Source organism: Caenorhabditis remanei, chromosome V (genome assembly GCF_010183535.1).
Source record: "Caenorhabditis remanei strain PX506 chromosome V, whole genome shotgun sequence".
NCBI lineage: Eukaryota > Metazoa > Nematoda > Chromadorea > Rhabditida > Rhabditidae > Caenorhabditis > Caenorhabditis remanei.
The window spans coordinates 21,756,561-21,774,679 of NC_071332.1; the positions used below are offsets into that span (position 1 = coordinate 21,756,561).

The 18,119-nt window shown below is 39.3% G+C and overlaps 4 protein-coding genes across 4 annotated transcripts; all 4 read left to right on the plus strand.

Annotated features, from left to right (window-relative positions):
* Positions 1-375: 375 nt before the first annotated feature.
* On the plus strand, positions 376-3,776 carry GCK72_021882 (uncharacterized protein; the record flags this gene model as incomplete). The annotated part of the gene is made up of 11 exons (XM_053734551.1): positions 376-455; positions 969-1,088; positions 1,140-1,214; positions 1,264-1,326; positions 1,371-1,433; positions 1,481-1,576; positions 1,621-1,677; positions 1,728-1,808; positions 2,141-2,795; positions 3,376-3,527; positions 3,581-3,776. 11 exons carry the CDS (start codon positions 376-378, stop codon positions 3,774-3,776), a joined length of 1,638 nt encoding a protein of 545 aa, XP_053583464.1.
* A 4,411-nt stretch (positions 3,777-8,187) lies between these two features.
* GCK72_021883 (uncharacterized protein) lies at positions 8,188-12,283 on the plus strand (the record flags this gene model as incomplete). Its single annotated transcript, XM_053734552.1, has 9 exons — positions 8,188-8,316; positions 8,603-8,785; positions 9,489-9,609; positions 9,658-9,917; positions 9,977-10,284; positions 10,637-10,787; positions 10,831-11,276; positions 11,327-11,669; positions 12,137-12,283. 9 exons carry the CDS (start codon positions 8,188-8,190, stop codon positions 12,281-12,283), a joined length of 2,088 nt encoding a protein of 695 aa, XP_053583465.1.
* Positions 12,284-12,430: 147 nt separating this feature from the next.
* On the plus strand, positions 12,431-13,771 carry GCK72_021884 (uncharacterized protein; the record flags this gene model as incomplete). The annotated part of the gene is made up of 2 exons (XM_053734553.1): positions 12,431-12,516; positions 13,366-13,771. 2 exons carry the CDS (start codon positions 12,431-12,433, stop codon positions 13,769-13,771), a joined length of 492 nt encoding a protein of 163 aa, XP_053583466.1.
* A 2,542-nt stretch (positions 13,772-16,313) lies between these two features.
* Positions 16,314-17,259, plus strand: GCK72_021885 (uncharacterized protein; the record flags this gene model as incomplete). Its single annotated transcript, XM_003105240.2, has 4 exons — positions 16,314-16,374; positions 16,421-16,536; positions 16,583-16,836; positions 17,205-17,259. The coding sequence occupies 4 exons, from the start codon at positions 16,314-16,316 to the stop codon at positions 17,257-17,259; spliced, it is 486 nt and encodes a 161-aa protein (XP_003105288.2).
* Between the last annotated feature and the right edge of the window lie 860 nt (positions 17,260-18,119).

Genomic DNA, 18,119 nt, shown 5'->3' on the forward strand with positions numbered 1-18,119 from the left:
CAAGACTATATTCAAGTGTCTAGAAATTTCTTTCCACATTTTCCAAACACCAAATTAAAATTAGAAACTCAGACTTTCCCACACATGTCCATTGAAGCATACTCTCACTCTCCGCATGATAGTCTAATGATAAGTTGTACTTTGGATATTTATCACTCTTTTCCCTTTACTCTCTCCTTTTGGCTCCTTTCAACCAAACAACCTTTTTCTTTTGCTCCGTAGATTTCGTTTCTTTGTATCATAATCTCCTCCTTCCCACTCTCTTATCTATAATCTCTACATTCTTTGGTCACTTTTTTATCCATTTTGTTCCATTGCTCTCATTTCTGATCTCACGAAAGGACTTGTGCTTGCTGACGTCAGTAGTTTAGCTACATGGATGATGACGACGGAATGCCCGGGTTGGAGGATGCTCCAACCGACTGGGAAGCATGGATGCAGAATGGGAAGAAGAGGTGAGGGAGGCTTTAGGATTGGAAGTTAAGTTATTGAAATAGGCAATAAATATGAAAATCAAAGTTTTACAGAAAACGGTTTAGGTCTAAACAAGCTTCCGGCTTTAAGTGCTTGTTAAAACTTTCGTTTTTGTAATTGACCGCTTTTCGGTATCTGCGATTGTCACTGGGGTAAAAGCTGCTGAACGTTACTTACTAACCAGACATACCATAAATTTCAAAGCCAGAGAACCACGTCGACAATTAGTACAAGTCTGGAACCTGGGAACCACAAATCGTGTTTAACAGGTTTCGAAACGTCTACCTCAATATTTTGAGCATAAACGTTTTCAAATTCAAGTTTTCAAGCTAACCTTGTAGTTTTATCACTCAAAACGTCTTTGCGCAAGCTTTCGTTATGAACCGTTAAATTCGGAAAATCGGTAATTTTCCGAATTTAAAGGTCCAAGTTTAGAGGTTATCTCAAACTTAATTAGTAAGAACCATAACCCCTATCGACTTTTGCATTTCCAGAGAACCATCACAACTTCTTGATGGAAACCCGCCGATGCCTGTGCTACCAACATCATTTAATGCTCCAGCACCATCAGAATGGTCAACTTATATGCATTCCACTTTGAATTCTCAACAGAAGTGAGTGTGCCCACCGAGATATCCCCATTCTCTACGTACATTTTTTTGCAGAGAACCAACCCAGGTTTATAACTCCTCACCGGAAATGGCAAACTACTTGCCTTCACTTTCTAATCAAAACTTGAAGTAAGTTCCTAACATTGACATTATATTTATGTAATTTTTGTTCTTTCAGAAAAGGAACACCATGTGAAGCTTGGTCCACTGGTATACCTGCGACTTTCAATGGAATGTCAAGGTAATTTTATATTCCTGCTTTGCCCTTACAAACTATTTTTTCAGCGGAACATCATTCAATGGAAGTTCACCATGGGCAATTCCTCAACTCTCAAACGCGCAAAAGTGGTAAAGTTGGAACACCTAGAAATAAGTACATTATCTCGAGTTTTCAGTGACAATGTTAGTTCTGAAGGTACTAACCCATTAACAAGGTGTATGCCACCGATGCCTACAGTAGGCCCGGATAATATGGTTCTTTCAAAACCGAGGTAATGCTATGATGAAATTTCTTAAAATAAGGATATATTTTTAGAAAAGGTGGTCAGCGGAGACCTCGTGAGCCAAAAACTTCGTCCAATGGAAATTCAAGGTATTGTTGCTTTGAGACTAATTGGTTATTACTTATAATAAAATTTTCAGATGTGTACCTTATGGATATTCAGCAATAACTGCTACTCATCAAAACACACTAACTTCTCAAATGATGATTGGAGGGCCGAGGTAATTACTCTATAATTATCCAAAACATTGGGAAACCCATTATTATAAATTGTAAAACGTTAGGTGATAAGCCTTTCCAGGACTAGACTGAAGTTAGAGTCTTCTTAAAATGGGCATGGTTTTGGCAGTGTAGCAGTTATGATATCAAAAAGTTCCAAAACATTCTATCAGATTTCCAATAATTCCACCGCCAGTTTTGTGTTAAGACCAATGAAACTTATATTTTTTGAAATCATGAGTATAACATGTCCTGTTTTTGACTATTTGATAATTTCCACGGTACCGAAACAATCTAACAATTATTCTCAAAAATTACCGTATCTTTTTTACAGCACTGTAAACATTCAACAATTCTGTAAAGTGCTAACTGGAAAGGAGGAAGCTCTGCCTCCCCCTGAAACTCTCTCAGTGCTAAAAGTGGTTCCATTTGCCGCGGATGGAAATCAGTTCTCAGTCAACAAGATCGATAAAAAAAGTCCCCCATTCTGGGAGACTATCAACGTGGACGTTGCGGTGTTCTACACTATGGAAGTGATGAGAAACCCTGACTCCACTGTGGATGAATTGATTTTCGGAGAGTGCCCAGCTATCAAATTGAACAAGAATGTGGCAGAGGAGGAAGAGCTCCACATGCGGATATATTTCGATATACTTATCATGTTCATCAAGAGACATGAACATGAGACTAATACCCGAGTCCAATTGAAAGTGTCACATTTGACCTGGAATCTCAATGTTTGTACGGATCACATTCTAAAGATCATGACTTATCTGGATCCCAACTACCTTCGGACATTGCATCTCACTGGAAAAAAAATTTCTACTCAAGCTCTTCAGTTAATGATTGGAAGTCCTTACTGGCAGAGATTGACGGAGATTAAGATAAATGGGCCGACTCGGTTGACACTTCGGAGTTTCTATCATTGCAATACAGTGAATATTCAAATCAAGGAGTTGCATCCGGTGGAATTGACTAATTTTATTAAGGTAAGGGTAATTGGTTGGGAGGAATTCAAAAATCTTTGACGATTGGGTCACGGTGTCCAAATTGTATAAAAAAGAAACATGCAGACATTTTCTTGTCAGAAATTAGAAAAACATATCCGGCGCTCCTTTAACGCGTTTTTGGACCATGCATAGTTCGCTCCAAAGCTATTTGACAAGAATGCTCCTGCAAAATGTTTGGACTTGCTCCGTTTTCACAAATAGTCTAATTTTTTGACATGTATACTAACTAGGGAAGGTCATGGAGTCAGTTTGGAGATATAGGACGTGACCTATATCATTGGAAAGCTGAGGAAACGTTGATTCCAAATAAATATTCAGTTTTTGTCCTCTGGTCCCGGTATTCGAGAAAACCCATGTCAAGTTTCCGGTGTACACTACGCTGACGACATTTTTAGCTCGTTAATGAAAGTCGGAACTTTGACCCCTATTTTCTCGAATATTTCCAGACTCACTCCGTGATCTTCCCTAGTTAGAATCACACTTCTTAACTATACTATGAGCTGTTATAGTTAAGAAGGTTTCGCAAAAGTGGGCGGAGCCTCTCAATAAGTTTTTCCAGAACTACCACGCCAAGAACCTTCTCTACGCCCCCAACACCCGCCAGCCTTACTTCTTCATCATCAGATCCGCCCGTTTGAAGAGTGAAGCGTTCATTCAACAAGTCTTCAACTATTTCGACCAGCAGAAGATAGCAGAGCAATACGAAACTGAGTAAGACTTCTACTTTTTTCAATTATCCCCAAATAAATAACTAACGTTTTCAGTGCCACCTTCATGTACAAAATGAATGTGTTCAAATTCCTCAGTCCACACAATGAGACGGAGGAAATGTGCAAGGTTGTCTATAGCCATGCAGGGAAAATCAATGGATACTCGTGTCCGAAGATTGGTGTGACCGAGTCGTTTATGCATTTCGATTCGGATATTTTGCAGACTTTTTTCGATGTCGATGAGAGTTAGGACTCATCTCACTCCGGAAATCTCCACGATAATTTCTGTCCCATGCAGTTATCATACGTTTCCCTGCACTTATACCCTTATTTATACTTAAAAATTTAATTCAATAACTCGTCGTCACCCATTCGCTTTCGTGACGTCTAAAAATCCCCTCTTCACCTCTTCTATTTCTTTCTACTCTCATTTACTCTATCCATACCTCTATTCTCTCTCCCATACCTCTTCTGTATGTGAGATCAGTTTTGCAGTAAAGTGCATTTGCATATTTCATATTTCATATTTCCTTCTTAATAAATCTGTTCCCTGAATACATTTGCTAACATTGTTATTTACTTTATTTCTTTGAGTAAATTATCAAAAAAAGCAGCAAAAAGCACCAGAGTTAAGCAAAAATAAAATCGAATAGCTGCTTTCCGAAAATGAGGAGAAGAAAGACGATGACGACGCGGAGCACAAGGAGATAGAAGTTGCGGAAGTTGTCCGTTGTGTCCACGTCATCCTGCCAGTCGATGGCTGATTCCATTTCAAGGGAAACCTTTCCGTGAGGCATCTGGAAAAGGAATTGGCGGGTTTATTTGAGGTTGAGAAAGAAAAGAGAAGGTAGAAAAATGCATTGTACAGTATCTCTTGAAGTAAAATTGCAAAATGTAGTTTTGCTAGAAATCATTATCATACAATCGTTTTACTATAAGCTGCTGCATCTCAAAAGCTGATAAGCATTAGCAAAAAAAGAGAAAGAGAAGTAAAGGCGGCACCTGATTTTAATTATAAATGGAAGAGAGTCAGGGGGCCCTTGGGGACGGCTTTGGCAGTAAACAGGGCCGGAAAAGATTTGGAAAGTAGAGAAATGAGTGATCGGAGCATTTAAAAGTGCAAGTTTAGGATGATCTGGATTTTGAATAATTGAAGAGTGCATATTTCGAAGGAAGGAGACAATGTCTGTTTGATAGGCATCACCATGGTAGTCTAATGACCTAACGACTCCTAGACCGTGATGATTTTGGAAGGAAGAAAGAATCAATCTGTCTGTTGGGATCTCCAACATCCTGAAGAACTTGATGATGATATTGGTGGCCTAAATTACCAAAGGGAAGAATTTCTAGACCAGGTGGTTCTAGGCTACCTACAAAGTATATGTGTATCATCCTGTAAGTCTAATGATCTAACTATTCTTAGGTCATGATGATTTCAGAAGGTAGAGCGAATCTTCTATATGTGCGTCCGAATGTCCAAAAGAACTTGATAATCGATTTGATGGTTTTTATTTCCAACAGAAGGATTTCTAGGCCAGCAACACGACCTGATTTTAAGCTCCGGATTTCTGAAACCTGAAACGCGCTACCCCAAACCCACAACAACCAGAAAACAGTGTTTCAACAGTGAGATTTTATTACTCTGATTAATATTAATTATCACAAAAAAGAATCGAAAGAAACATTAGTAAGTGATCCAATCGATCAATGGTTTACCGATGAAGAATAGGAAGATGATGACGAGCAGACAGAATAATAGAAAGAGGAAGTCGTTGGTGTCGTCAGGGGCATTTGCGTAGCCTCCTTGATGGTTGTGATCCACCATATCAATCACTTGCATCATTCGAGGAGGGGGAGGGCGGATTGGAGCGACTCTATGAGGCATCTGGAATTGGTAGATAATTTTCAGGTTTCGAGGAGAAAATCAGAGCAAAAATTGGAAAAATAATGAGTAAAAAACTTCATAGACCTATATCTCAACAATCAAAAATGCTATCTGAAAAATTTAAACTGCAAAATAAAGACCTAATATTCTTCTATATTTTTGCTAAAAATCAAAGCCAGACTATCATTCTCAGCCAAGCTGCAGCGTCTCAAAGATAGTCAGTAAGAGCTCAAAAAGAAAAGAAAAAAGAGCTACTAATCAGCACCTGATTTCAATTATGAATGAATAAAAGACATTTAAAATTTTCACGAGTCAAAGGCCCTTGGGGGCTCAAAATCTGTGACTTTGGCTGTACACAATGACAAAAAGGATGTGATATGTTGAAAGTTTAGAGAAATGAGTAATCAGAAAATTAGGAAAGTGCAAGTAGAGATAATTGGTTTTCATTAGTTATAAAAGTACATGATCCCAGAAAGAAGAGAACAGCGTCTGTCTGTGTGCTGAGGTATCCGGATTTCCAGATGTCCATAAAATTGAAAAGTATTAACTTAGATGACCTAATGAAGGATTCTTAGGCCATCTGCATTCTGACGCAGAGAGTTGACAGAAAGTTCCCAGACAGTTGAGGGTACACGACAAAGTGCTTCAAAAAATTGGGGGTCGCAAGAAATTGATGAAATGCTCTCTAAACCTCCGTAATTGCTTCAGAAAGTCGACGACACAGAAAACTGTTTGCAGAAAGTTGGAGAAGTTCTCTATTAGAGAAACACTAAAACAAGGGTTTGTGACCCCCAACTTGCTACAGCATTTTGTCATGTGCCCTCAACTGTCTGAGGAATTTCTGCCGACTTTCGGCGGAAGTTTTAATAATATTCTATGCTTTGCATACTGTCAGCAGAGATTCCGCAGAAAGTTGCAGTAGTTTGCCGAGTAGGTTACCAACGATAGGGACGACTCTCTTTTCGGTATTCGGAATTTCCAGAATTACCGTAAAAACTGTCTTAGAGCGACACCTTTAATAGAACGACACCTCTAATAGAACGACACCCATAAATACTCAGGATTCATGAATATGATTATCCCAGTGTATTTTCTTGGTTCTGTCGCTCTAATACAGTTTTTACGGTAACTTTGCAGGATTTGGATATGTTGGTGGCCTAAACTTTTTCAGTTTCAGCATTTTTTGATCGTCTCATTGCAATTTTCAAACTTCATGTTGAGATTGCTAGGTCTCTGTTTCCTCAATTTTAAAGTCTCGGTAACTTTTTCCCTTGCCCAGATTATCCAGTCTGATTTTTTGACCCCCCTCCCCTCAACCACTAGTCTCTGAATCAGTCTTCCGAAATTCCTCAATCTTCTTCTCCACTCCCCTTTCTTCTTAGAAAATCCTATCAAATTTCACACATCCAGAAATGGAAGGCTCAAAAGTGGGGTGAGAAAAAGAAGTTCCTTGGTCCCCTTTTTTCTCAGATATATCCGATTACAGTAGTATTTGGGAAGAGGGGAAGATGGGATTCATTTTCTGTTTTCATTTCAAGATTTTTGTCACGTTTCTTTTGGTTTGACTATCTCTGTCTGTCTTTGACTAGTGGCCTGGAAATCAGAAATTGTGAAGTTAGGTAATCGCTCCGGCACCTATGAATGAAAAAGAGATCTTATAAAATGTTAAGGGCTCTTATGGGCTTAAAATGTGTGACTAGTGACCTGACTGCCTTCGACTGGTGGCCTAAAAATCCTTTGTAAAGTTAGGCCACCGCTTCTCGGCCTCTATCCACCAATTACTCATAACAACATGATTCCCATCTGATCTCTCTCCGTTTAGTCATAGTAATCTGGCTTCCTAATAATAGTTAGAGAAGAGGGACCCTTGAATGTTTGCCAAACGGCTTCCGTTCTCCCCCACACACACACATAAACCCGATCAGTTTCCCATGTTTATGTACTCAGAGACACCTTAACTCACTTTTTCTCTGTTTTGTGATGACTGTTATCAATGAAATTCCTTTTATTTTGTCTGATGGCACGTACGTATTTTATTGGATTCAGTCGGTCAATTAGTATAAGTTTTTATGTAGTTATAGGTCACTATTGATAGGAAAAATGAATGTTTGAAATGTTTTTAAACCAGAATAGTGTTTTTCTGTTTGTTGTTTTGACTAATTTTTTGAGAAATTTCAAAAACTTAAAGAAATTCTAATTAGAAGGTCTATATGGTAATTTTGATAGGAAAAATGAATCTCGGAGGTGTTTTTAAGCCTATGATGTTGTTTTGACTCATTTTTTGAGAAATGTCAAAAAATTGAAGGAAATCCAAGCTGGTGTAGGTTAGAGTGATTTTTATGAGTATTAGGGGGTCTATAGGTGCATTCTGATTAGAAAAATGGATTTTTGAGTTGTTTTTGACCTTGGGATTGTGTATTTCCTTCGTTTTTAGCTGTTCTTCGGAGGTTTTGAAAACTTTTAGGTCTGAGTCAATTTTTATAAATTTTAACGAGGTTTAGGTCGATTTTGAGAGGAAAAATTGATTTTTTGGATATTTTAGATCCTATTATCGTGTTTTTCTTACATTTCTGTCTATTTTTTTGAGGTCTCTGTCTGTCTGTTTCTCCGAATGTCCTTCTTGACCTTAAAACTTTTTTTTCAGTTTTCCCCCTTATTCCAAATGTGAAGAAATATGAATTATTTTTGTATCATCTTCCCCCTTCTCGTCCTCCTCTCCACTCCTATCGACTCAACACCCTGCACCTGCTCTTCAAAATGCGTGAAATCTTCCTCTATGGCACTCAAAGGACGAATTCGACAAGAGTTAAGACCTGAAGAAGGCCCGGAAGCAAAGTTAGCAGTGATGGCAGTCGTTTATATAGAGGGATTGGAATACGAGGAAAATCGGTGGGATGTGTTGAAGGTGAGATTCTTTGCTTGAAATTTTATATGAGCATCTAGATAACGCTAAGCGCTATATTTTTGTAGTTGACCATTTTTTGATAGCTCCGCCCACTTTTGAGATACGCGTCTTTAATGATAGGGGATTCATTTTTGGGGAGAGGAGACGCAGAGAAATTTGAGTGTCTCGTTTCTCTGCGTCTTCTCCTAAGGTGTGTATCTCGAAATCTGCCCTTTTATCAAAAAATGCTCAAAGCTACAGCCCACAATCTGTAATTTTTGATTCCCTAATAGGTTTCTTGTTCCAGAACGAGTCCTCCCTCTCTATCGACTGGCTTCCAATGTCGCACGACGTCATCGAGTCCTCCAGAAGACCGCCGAAACTCAAAACTGTACATTTCGTGGATGTTGGACAGGAGACCACTGCAATTGTTATAGAACTTCTTTTTGATTTATTGAATATGAAGTTAAGATCGACTTATGAGTTGAGGGTGAGTGTAACATTGTTGAATACAGCTTGAAATTTGAAATTCGTATATGAATGTGTAGAGCGAGTCAAGGGCTACATTTTTGTTGTTGACAGTTTTTTGATAGAAATGCAGGGTTTTGAGATACATACATGCGTTTAAAGCTAGGCGAGGAGGGAAGGAGATACGCATAGAAGGCGTGCGCTCTCGTTTCTCTGCGTCTCCTCTGGGTCTCCTCTGCGACGCTTCAAAGACCCAACTTTCACCGCTCGTATCTCAAGAACATGAATAGCTATCAAAAACAAATAACTAAAAAAATGTAGGCCGATTTGTGATCTTCACGCTGATGTAAAAATATTCCAGTTTGCATCAATTATAACGCCACGGCAACGTTTCAAAATTGAGTAACAAGCCCAAAATTTTCCTTTTTTTCCAGTCCTGCATCCCATTAATCTTTATGTTCCTCTCGATCACTATAATTATTTTTTGAAGCTCATATCTCAAAACCCTGGAGAGCTATCAAAAACATGTCAATTGCAAAAATGTAGCTCGTTTTCTGATCTATATATTCATTATACCTCATTGATAGTTTTGTTATGTCGGCGATTCTTATCTGTTACTCTCTAGCTGACGTATCTCAAACCCATGCAGAGCAATCAAAAAATTGTGAACTACAAAAGTGTAGCTCTAAAGCTTAACAACAATCTCATAAACATTAATTTTCTAGGTCGGCTCAATCTACGACACTAAATGTGACAGAATGCTCGATCTGACCACTCATGCAGCGTTGAATGTAACCTTTGCATGTGAGAAGATAATTGGAGCAGATTGTCGGGATGCTATTAAAAGTAAGTTTAGAAAGCTACTGTATTTTCAAAGATTCTAATTTTCTTTAGTCGACCACCACCCAGTGTGCAACCTGATGCGTAACTATCATACCCGTGTCATCGAGCTGGAAAACCACGTGGATCAAGTAGACGTCTTGATTTCGATTGAGAAAAACGCGCATCGCCTCAAAAAGATGCGATATTTTGTTGCGTTTTATGGAAAATGTGAGGAGCACTCAAAGAACGATAATGGAGAATGTGTACTCGATATGCAGAAAGCTGAAATTTCCAGATTTTGTGTTCCGAACCGAGTTAATTGCACTAAATTTGTGAGTCTACTTTTTCTTCAGAGCCAACTAAACTTTAATAATTTCAAAAAGTTTTTTAGAACCGAAAATTCTCGTTGACAATCTCCAACTATGACTTGACAGCAAAGTATGGTGTGCAGATTTGTGGAATTCTGGACCATCGCTTCGAGGCTCCGCCCATTGTGGCGGGGACCAGTAAGATAGCTGCGGATGCGTTGACAGTCTCCACTACAATCGCCTCTTTATCAGTCGTTGCTCCAGCTGACTCCCTTCTGCGGACTCTTATTGGATATGCTTTTGTTCTTGCATTCCTTCTGATCATTCTTATAATATTTATAAGCTACAAATGTGCGACAGGCCGGTGGTGCAAGGGAGATCGGATGGAAAGGTATATTTTATTTATTTTCCCATACTTTGACCAGTCGCCGCGGTCTTGTTTGTAGTCCAAGCTTTTTTATAATAAATGCGTTGTGTAGATAAAAACCAGGGCTACATTTTTGTAGTTGAAAGTTTTTTGATAGCTACTCACGTTTTTAAGATACGGGCGAAGTTAGGTGTCTCCGGGATGGTGGCTTAGACGCAGAGAAACGAGATACTCTAACTTCTCTGCGCCCTCCTACTCACTCCTTTCCACACTTTAACGGCACCTAACTCATAAGTGGGCGGAGCAATTAAAAAGTGCTCAACTACAAAAATATAGGGTTTATCTACAAGTTCATATTAATATAAAATGTTTCCAGCGACCAATTCCTGATGGATGAGAACAGTCTCACCCTATTCGAAGACATCATTATCGGGAAGGGACGTTTCGGAACTGTCTACATCGGTCAACTATCCCCCGACTGGCATGGACCAGTAGTTTTAGATGATCAGCAACGAGTTGCAGTGAAAGTGAGACCTGTTAATCTATACACCTAAAAATTCACCGTTTCAGACCAACCGCTACTTGGATAAATCTCGCAAACGAGATTTCTTCGACGAGATCGAGGGAGCAAAGGAAGTTGGAAGACACTCAAGGATACTGCCGTTTATTGGGACAGTGGTGAAGAATGGGAACGTGTTGCATGTCATGGAGTACTGTAGTAATGGGAATTTGTTGAGTTATTTGATTGCGAAGAGGAAGTATATGGTGGAGCTCCAAGAAAAAGGTATCAACCTGAATGAGTCCTTACCAAGCCTCAACGACATTGACTTTGACGAAGTTATATCTATCCATGACCTCTACCGTATCTCCTCTCAAATTTGCACGGCGATGATGTTCCTTGGCTCCAAAAATATAGTGCATAATGCGTTGTGTGCTCGTCATGTAATGATATCATCGGATCATAATGTAAAATTAGCGGATTTTGGAAGCATCTCGACACCGACTACTCCGAACTGGTAAGCAATTTCTAGCCAGACAAATTTTTCCAATTCTTGTTCTTGTTTAGCACGCCTGTTGAAAACCAATACAAATGGTGTAGCCTCGAACTTCTGCGTGGTGAGACTGCCACCGCTCTATCAGATGTCTGGTCGTTTGGAGTTGTCCTTTGGGAGATTCTCACAATGGGCGGACGCCCATATTATAATGTTCCGGATGCAGGGATCAGAGGTCTGGTGGAGAAAGGATTCAGGTTGCAGAAGCCAGATGGATGCACCATTCCAATGTATCAGCTGATGAGGGAAACCTGGTTGGATAACCCTACGGACCGCCCGACTTTTAATCAGATCTCGCAGAGAATTTCGCAGTCGGCGAGTCAGTGTACGCCGGAAGCTTCCAGAAACTTTTTAACGGTGAGTTTATTGGTCACCAACTAACAATCTACAGTACAGGTCAAAAAGAGTGCGTCATGGTAATACTGATTGTCCCATCAAGTAGATTTTTAATGTATCATACAGATGAGAAATATAGATATATTTTTGTAATTGACAACTTTTTTGTACGAGTACTCTCTAGCAAGTTACAAATCGACAAAGTAATTTCTGCCTCAAATCGACCAATTTCAGTGTAAAATATGATTTTTGAGCTGTGTCTTGAAATTACTATAACTCTTTAGGGAGTGCCCGTACAAAAAAGTTGTCAACTACAAAAATGAACCTCAACTCTTGGACTGTTTGATTCCATAAAAAGTTAGTTTGTTGGACTGTTAGTTTAACCGTGACACACTTTCAAAGTTGGGCATTTTCAACTGAATATGGCCAAAGCTTACAACCTTCTGACCGGTACTGTACCAACTTAAAATAATTCAAGCCCCTTCCAGATCTCAACCCTATGTGACTACTACCTCGATGACCCATTCCCTCGTGACACCCCGGCCACATCCTCCCTGCCACGTCGTCAACAAACTCATTACGATGCGGCTGCACTCATTTCAGAATCCGAGCGTCTTCTCGGCTATCGACTATAATCTATTCTCACTTGTTTGTTGATATATCTTTTGGTCTTTTGAAAATTCAAATAAATTGTAAATTACAATTTGTAATGCAAATTCGATAATTATCATCTAATTATACCATCGAAAAAATCGTATAAAAACTAAAAATCGGACTGAATGATGGAGTGTGTTCTGAGGATGCCTAGAAAAGTCATGCCAGATTGTCTGACTATTGAAGAGCAGGAGAAGCAGAGGGAAGAGAGGAAGTGAGTTTTTTTTATTTGGCGTTTCTTTGGCGCAATCCAGGTGCTCTGGAAAGAGTACATTCCAGACTAATCCACACTAGATTGCATATTTTGTGTCCCTTGACGCAATTTGAGTTTTTTGTGAAGTTGTAGTGTCCTTAAGCAGATCTAGAGCATCGTCCGCGGTTTTCGATGTTAGTCCTGCGGATGCCGAGTGACCGTAAACTTATGGAACGTGACCTATATCATTGGAATGCTGAAAAAACGCTTATTCCAAATATATATTCAGCTTTAGCCCACGAGGTCTGGTAGTCGAGAAAGATGAGGTCAAAGTTTGGACACGAGAAAATTTTTTTGCAATTTTCAAATCTTTGTAACTTTCGGGAAACAAAACCAAATTTTGGGATTTTTGGGCATATAGACATTCGGGCACACCGACAGACAGATAGACAGAAAATTTTTGTTTTTTGGTGCAGCCTAAAGCTCAAAAATCTCATAACTATTTTTTGTTCTAAAAATGTCAGCGTTTTTTTTCAATACTTTCTAGCTCTCTGAAAACGCAACCAAATCTCAAGGTATTAATATAATTTTGAAGTTCTTGAGTTATTTTTTCATATAAACTACGTTGAAGCCTTAGGCCAAAAAAGGTAATAACTCTCCCAAACTTTGATCCCATTTTTCTCGAATTCCAGAACTCGAGGGCAAAAACAGAATATATATTTGAAATCAACGTTTTCCCAGCTTTTCAATGATATATGTCATGTAGTTAGTGATTCCCTATTTACCAATGTCTTATCGAAATCTTGGATCATTTTTGACGTAATTTTCGCTTTAAATCTCTCCATTCCCCCTTAATTTTAATATTTCCAGAATCCGCTACGAAGCCGCAAAGCACCGAATGGCGGTTGCCCGTAGACTCCGTATCCTAGAAAAGAAGCGTCTAAAAAAGCAATTGAAATCCGAAAAACAACGACTCGAGGCGCGCACCCGCATCAATCTTGTCGAGTGTCAACAGAAGGCCCGAGCTACGATTGCAACCCAAGTTTTGCGGATTCTGGAGTCACGGGAGAGAAAGAAAAAGGAGAATATGACGATGGCGATGATGGAGAAACAGTTGTTGAAAGCGTTGGGAATAGAGGAGACGACCAGTTTGGGAGTGGAGAAGAAGAAAAAGGAAGTGGTTGTGGTGAAGGCGCCTATTCCTCCAGAAGTTGAGCTGGAAATCGCTACTAGTGAAATTATAGATGATAAGAATAATGATTTATTTTTTGAATAAATAAATTTAAACGTATCAGCGTGGCGTTCTGGTCGAAAGTGGGCGATTGATTTTTTGTCGAGAGCTGTATTCCAATCGACAATCACTCCAAGAAGAATCGAAAGAGCGCAAACCTTAAAAAATGGAATTCTTCATCAGAAATTTGTTGCGACATTCAATCAAAATCTGCATATTTATGGTATATTAAGCACATTTACTCTGCAGTATTCAAAAATTTTGAACAATTTGTTCCGATTTTTGACATGCCTGCAAAAATGGTTTGCTGCCCAGAATATCTTCACGGAACCATTCTCGTAGCATACTTTTTCAGATTTGTTTCAGATTTTTCTGACAATTTTCAGATTTTTTTTCCAGCCAGACCCCTCGATTTTTAATCACTGATCATTAGGAGTCCAGACCCTGCAATTTAATCAAAAAATCTGTTTAAAGCTCTCGAAAATTGTTATTTTTCAATTAATCAGATTTATATTTCACATGTCACAACAAAACTGATTCATTAAACTTATAGAGCAAAAGGGGCGGAGTTTTCTAGGGTTATAAATGAGTTTTGATATTTTCAGAGTTTTAGAATCCAGCTATATTTATTACCTCGGCACAGTTCTTACAACTGCGCTCCACCGAAATGCTCTTGAAAAAGACGATTTTCTTCGATTACGGTAGAGCGCGATTGTAAAAAGTGTTTGAGCTGATAAAATATCCAGAAGATTTCAAGATCCTGGGCATCTGGACTCATGGAAGCACAGAAAGACCAGTCCCGGATCCCAGAAGCCACCAGCTTGATCTTCGGATTTCTCCGGATCTCAATTATTTTCATTCCACCGGATTCGTCTCCCTAATATCCGTGTTTTGTATCCTTAATGACCTACTTCTTCTCTTCGGGAACATCTCTGCGTCTCTCATCTCTCGTCTACCTCGTTCTTCTTATTTCGTTTCGTCATTTATATTTGCCCTCTTTGCCCTCAGTCGCCGCGACGCCATTTTATGAGTGTCTCTTTCTCTCTGGTCTCTCTGATTTATGTGCTATCTGGTTAGGTCACCAAAAGGGTGACATTGATGGTGACTATGTGTATGTGTAGATTTGAATTTGAATTCTGTTTTTGGCGGTTTTTTTTTTCTGTTAGCGTATGTAGTTGGTCATTCAAACTAGCGTAGCAAAACTTTGGAGCATCCTATCTTGTCCGTCTTTAAAGATATGAAAATTGTTTTAACGGAAGAAATATTCTATAGGTTTTAATCTATCTTTTGTCAGTTAACAACTTTTTGATGTTTTCTCTGGAAACCGAGATATAGCGCTGCAAGCAGGCATGACATAGCTTAAAGTTTGAAACTTTCTCAAAAATACAGTGACCTTCGTGAATTTACACCAATTTGTCCTCATCAATTTTCAATGGTTCATTCTAGCGCACCTTTAACGCGTTTTACTTTTTCCCCAATCGTTCGCATTTCTATTCGAGGGCCTCTTTGGCGCGTTTTTCTGATAAAAATCGCTTAAATGAGAGCCTTCCACTTTTTTTGAGCGCCTGGCGCACCTTTGGTAACTTTGTGCATAAAAAACTAAGGTTTTAGTGATTTTGAACGTGTTTGACGCGCGTTTTCTCAAGAAGGCAACGTTTGGATAATATATGTTCCAAACATTCAAAAAAGGGGCGGAGCTTATTTCAAAGTTTAATGAGCCAAGACCTATGTAAATCCAAACCTTGATTTTCTGATTTCACTAGACTAGACTGTTCTCCAACCAATCAAACTGTGCTCTTTCATGATTTGTGTTGCTCCCTCTAAGATGAATAACTGTGTCAATAAACTACCTGTGAACTCAAACACCTCTTTATAGGTTCTGTAAACTAGGTGGCGAACTTCGGGTTAAAGAATGGTGAGTTTTTTAATCTTTTTATCAAAACTCAACCCAATTTTCTAATTTAAAGGAGGACTGAAGTCATATTTTTTATTTCAGATTCTGATACTTCAGAAAATTCTGAAAAACTTTCATCATTGAAGCATATGCTAAAAATCGCTCTAAACGCCCTAAATTCACATTTTCTCGGCTCAAAAGGAGCGTCGGTGGAAGAGGTTTCCCACTCGAATTTTTGGCCTCGTGTAGTCCTCTCGGACAAAATTATTTCTTTTTATTTCTCGATTTTTCGTTTTCTTGCTTTTTTCAACAATTTTTCGTGTTTTTTCTTCTTTTGTTACGATATAAATTGAAAAAAAACACGGAATTTTGTTGAAAAAAGCAATAAAACGAGAAATAAAAAGAAATAATTTTGTCCGAGAGGACTACACGGAGGGAGAAATTCTCGTGGGAAAACTCTTCCACCTAGGCTCCTTTTGAGACGGGAAAACGTGAATTTAGGGCGTTCAGAGCGATTTTTAGCACATGCTCCAATGATGAAAGTTTTTCAGAATTTTCTGAAGTATCAGAATCTGAAATAAAAAATATGACTTCAGTCCTCCTTTAAAGACTCGCCAACCAGTCCTCCCACCATGGGTAGCCACGTGGCTTCTAGTGTCCGCAATAATTTGTTTGATTGATGTCATCTATACAATGTTCCGCCCGTATACCAATGCTCCAGATGGTTTTGTGTCGAACACTCTGTTCTATGGATGTGAGTGATGGCCTAGGAAGCCAATTTTTTGAATATTCTCTTCCAGGGAAACTCTACTCGTCTGTGGACATTCGCTATGCAGACACCAAGGATGTGGTCACCTGTTCTACTGGTCGTGTGATGCTTATCGAGATCGCTATGAACTTTTTGGCGGTTTACTTGGTAGGTCTCATTTTTTAGTCCCTTCACTTCAGATTATGGTTTCCAGGCCCTCAAACGATCCCGCCACGCGCTTCTCCTTGCCTTCGCCACGTCCGCTTTCGTCTTCTGGAAGACATTCTGGTACCTGGTTATGTACATCGCCCCACCTGCCGGTACCCCATCATTCTTCACCGACAACTATGGATATTTGGGTATTACACTGATCTTCTGGATTCCAAACGGTGTCTGGGTTGTCATGCCGTTCCTAGCAATGTGTGCACTTTGGAATAGACTTGCGTTGCCTGTGGAGTATCAGGAACAGTGAGTTTTTGATATAATTTTTTGGAAGAGTTGCTATGAATTCAATAAAATTACCGTAAAACCTGTAGCGTCCTATCTCGGATGCCTTTGAAGATACGAAAATTGTTTCAACTGAAGATTTTATGAGTTTTAATCTATATTTTGTCAGTTAACAGCTTTTTCATATTTCCTTTAGGAACCGAGATATACCGTTGCGAACAGACACCGCTAGCCGCTCCTTTATTACAGGTCTTACGGTAGTTATAGTTCTACGAAAGCATTTTCGCTTTTTAGAACTTTTTTGAGTTTCTGACAGCGAAATACTGAAAATTTATGCAAGACTTATGAAAACTGCACTGTTTCTAAAAATTATCTATTTCTTCCTGCAGAGAAAACAACAACTACGAGAAGCCACCCGGATTGTCATCATTGTCTTCGCCATAATAATAAACCTTCCTTGGTCAAAAATGAGAACTCTTACCCTGTTAATAAAGTTAATTTATGAAAGAAACTGTATTTTGTGGAAAAAAACCATTAAAACAGCTACTAATCTGCGGGCCATCCAGGCAAACACGCTCAAGGTGCCCCAGATACCGTAAAACCTGGAATAGAGGCGCAACAAGAATTTCGAGCATCCTATCTCGGCTGTCTTTAAGTATACCAAAATGTTTTTAACAGAAGAAATATTCTATGAGTTTTAAGCTATATTTTGTCAGTTAGCAGTTTTTTGATATTTCCTTTGAGAACCGAGATATACCACTGCAAACAGGCACCGCTAGGTGCGCCTCTATTAGAGGTTTCACCAGCGAAAGTTTTTTAACACATCCACATTCAAAATGCGCCAACATCACCCCAACCTAATTAACTATTCTCACACAGGGCCTAAGGGTCCCAGACACTTTTTGAGCAGTTATCGAGAAACGCGTCAAAAGAGCACCAGCGGATCCCGTTTTCTATTTTATCCTCAACTCAGAATCCGCGCCAACGCCACCCCAGCCACATGATCTCAAGCGCCACTCAAAATTCGCGACATTTCCTCGGATTATACCCCTCTTTCCTCTCTCATTCCCTCTTCCTTATTTCATTTGCCACCTAATTACATAGGTCTCTCCGCCACCCCCCTCGGTACCACCTGCCCTCTCTCTGTGCTCTCTTCGACACGGGCGGTCCCTATGGCAACCACTCGTCCTTTTCTTTTTGCTCACTCTCTCTCTCTCTCTCCGTCTTCAGCTTCTAAGACCTGGGGCGGCTACTCAATTTCGAAATCCAAGAAATCCTAGGGGACGAACATTCATCTCTCTTCG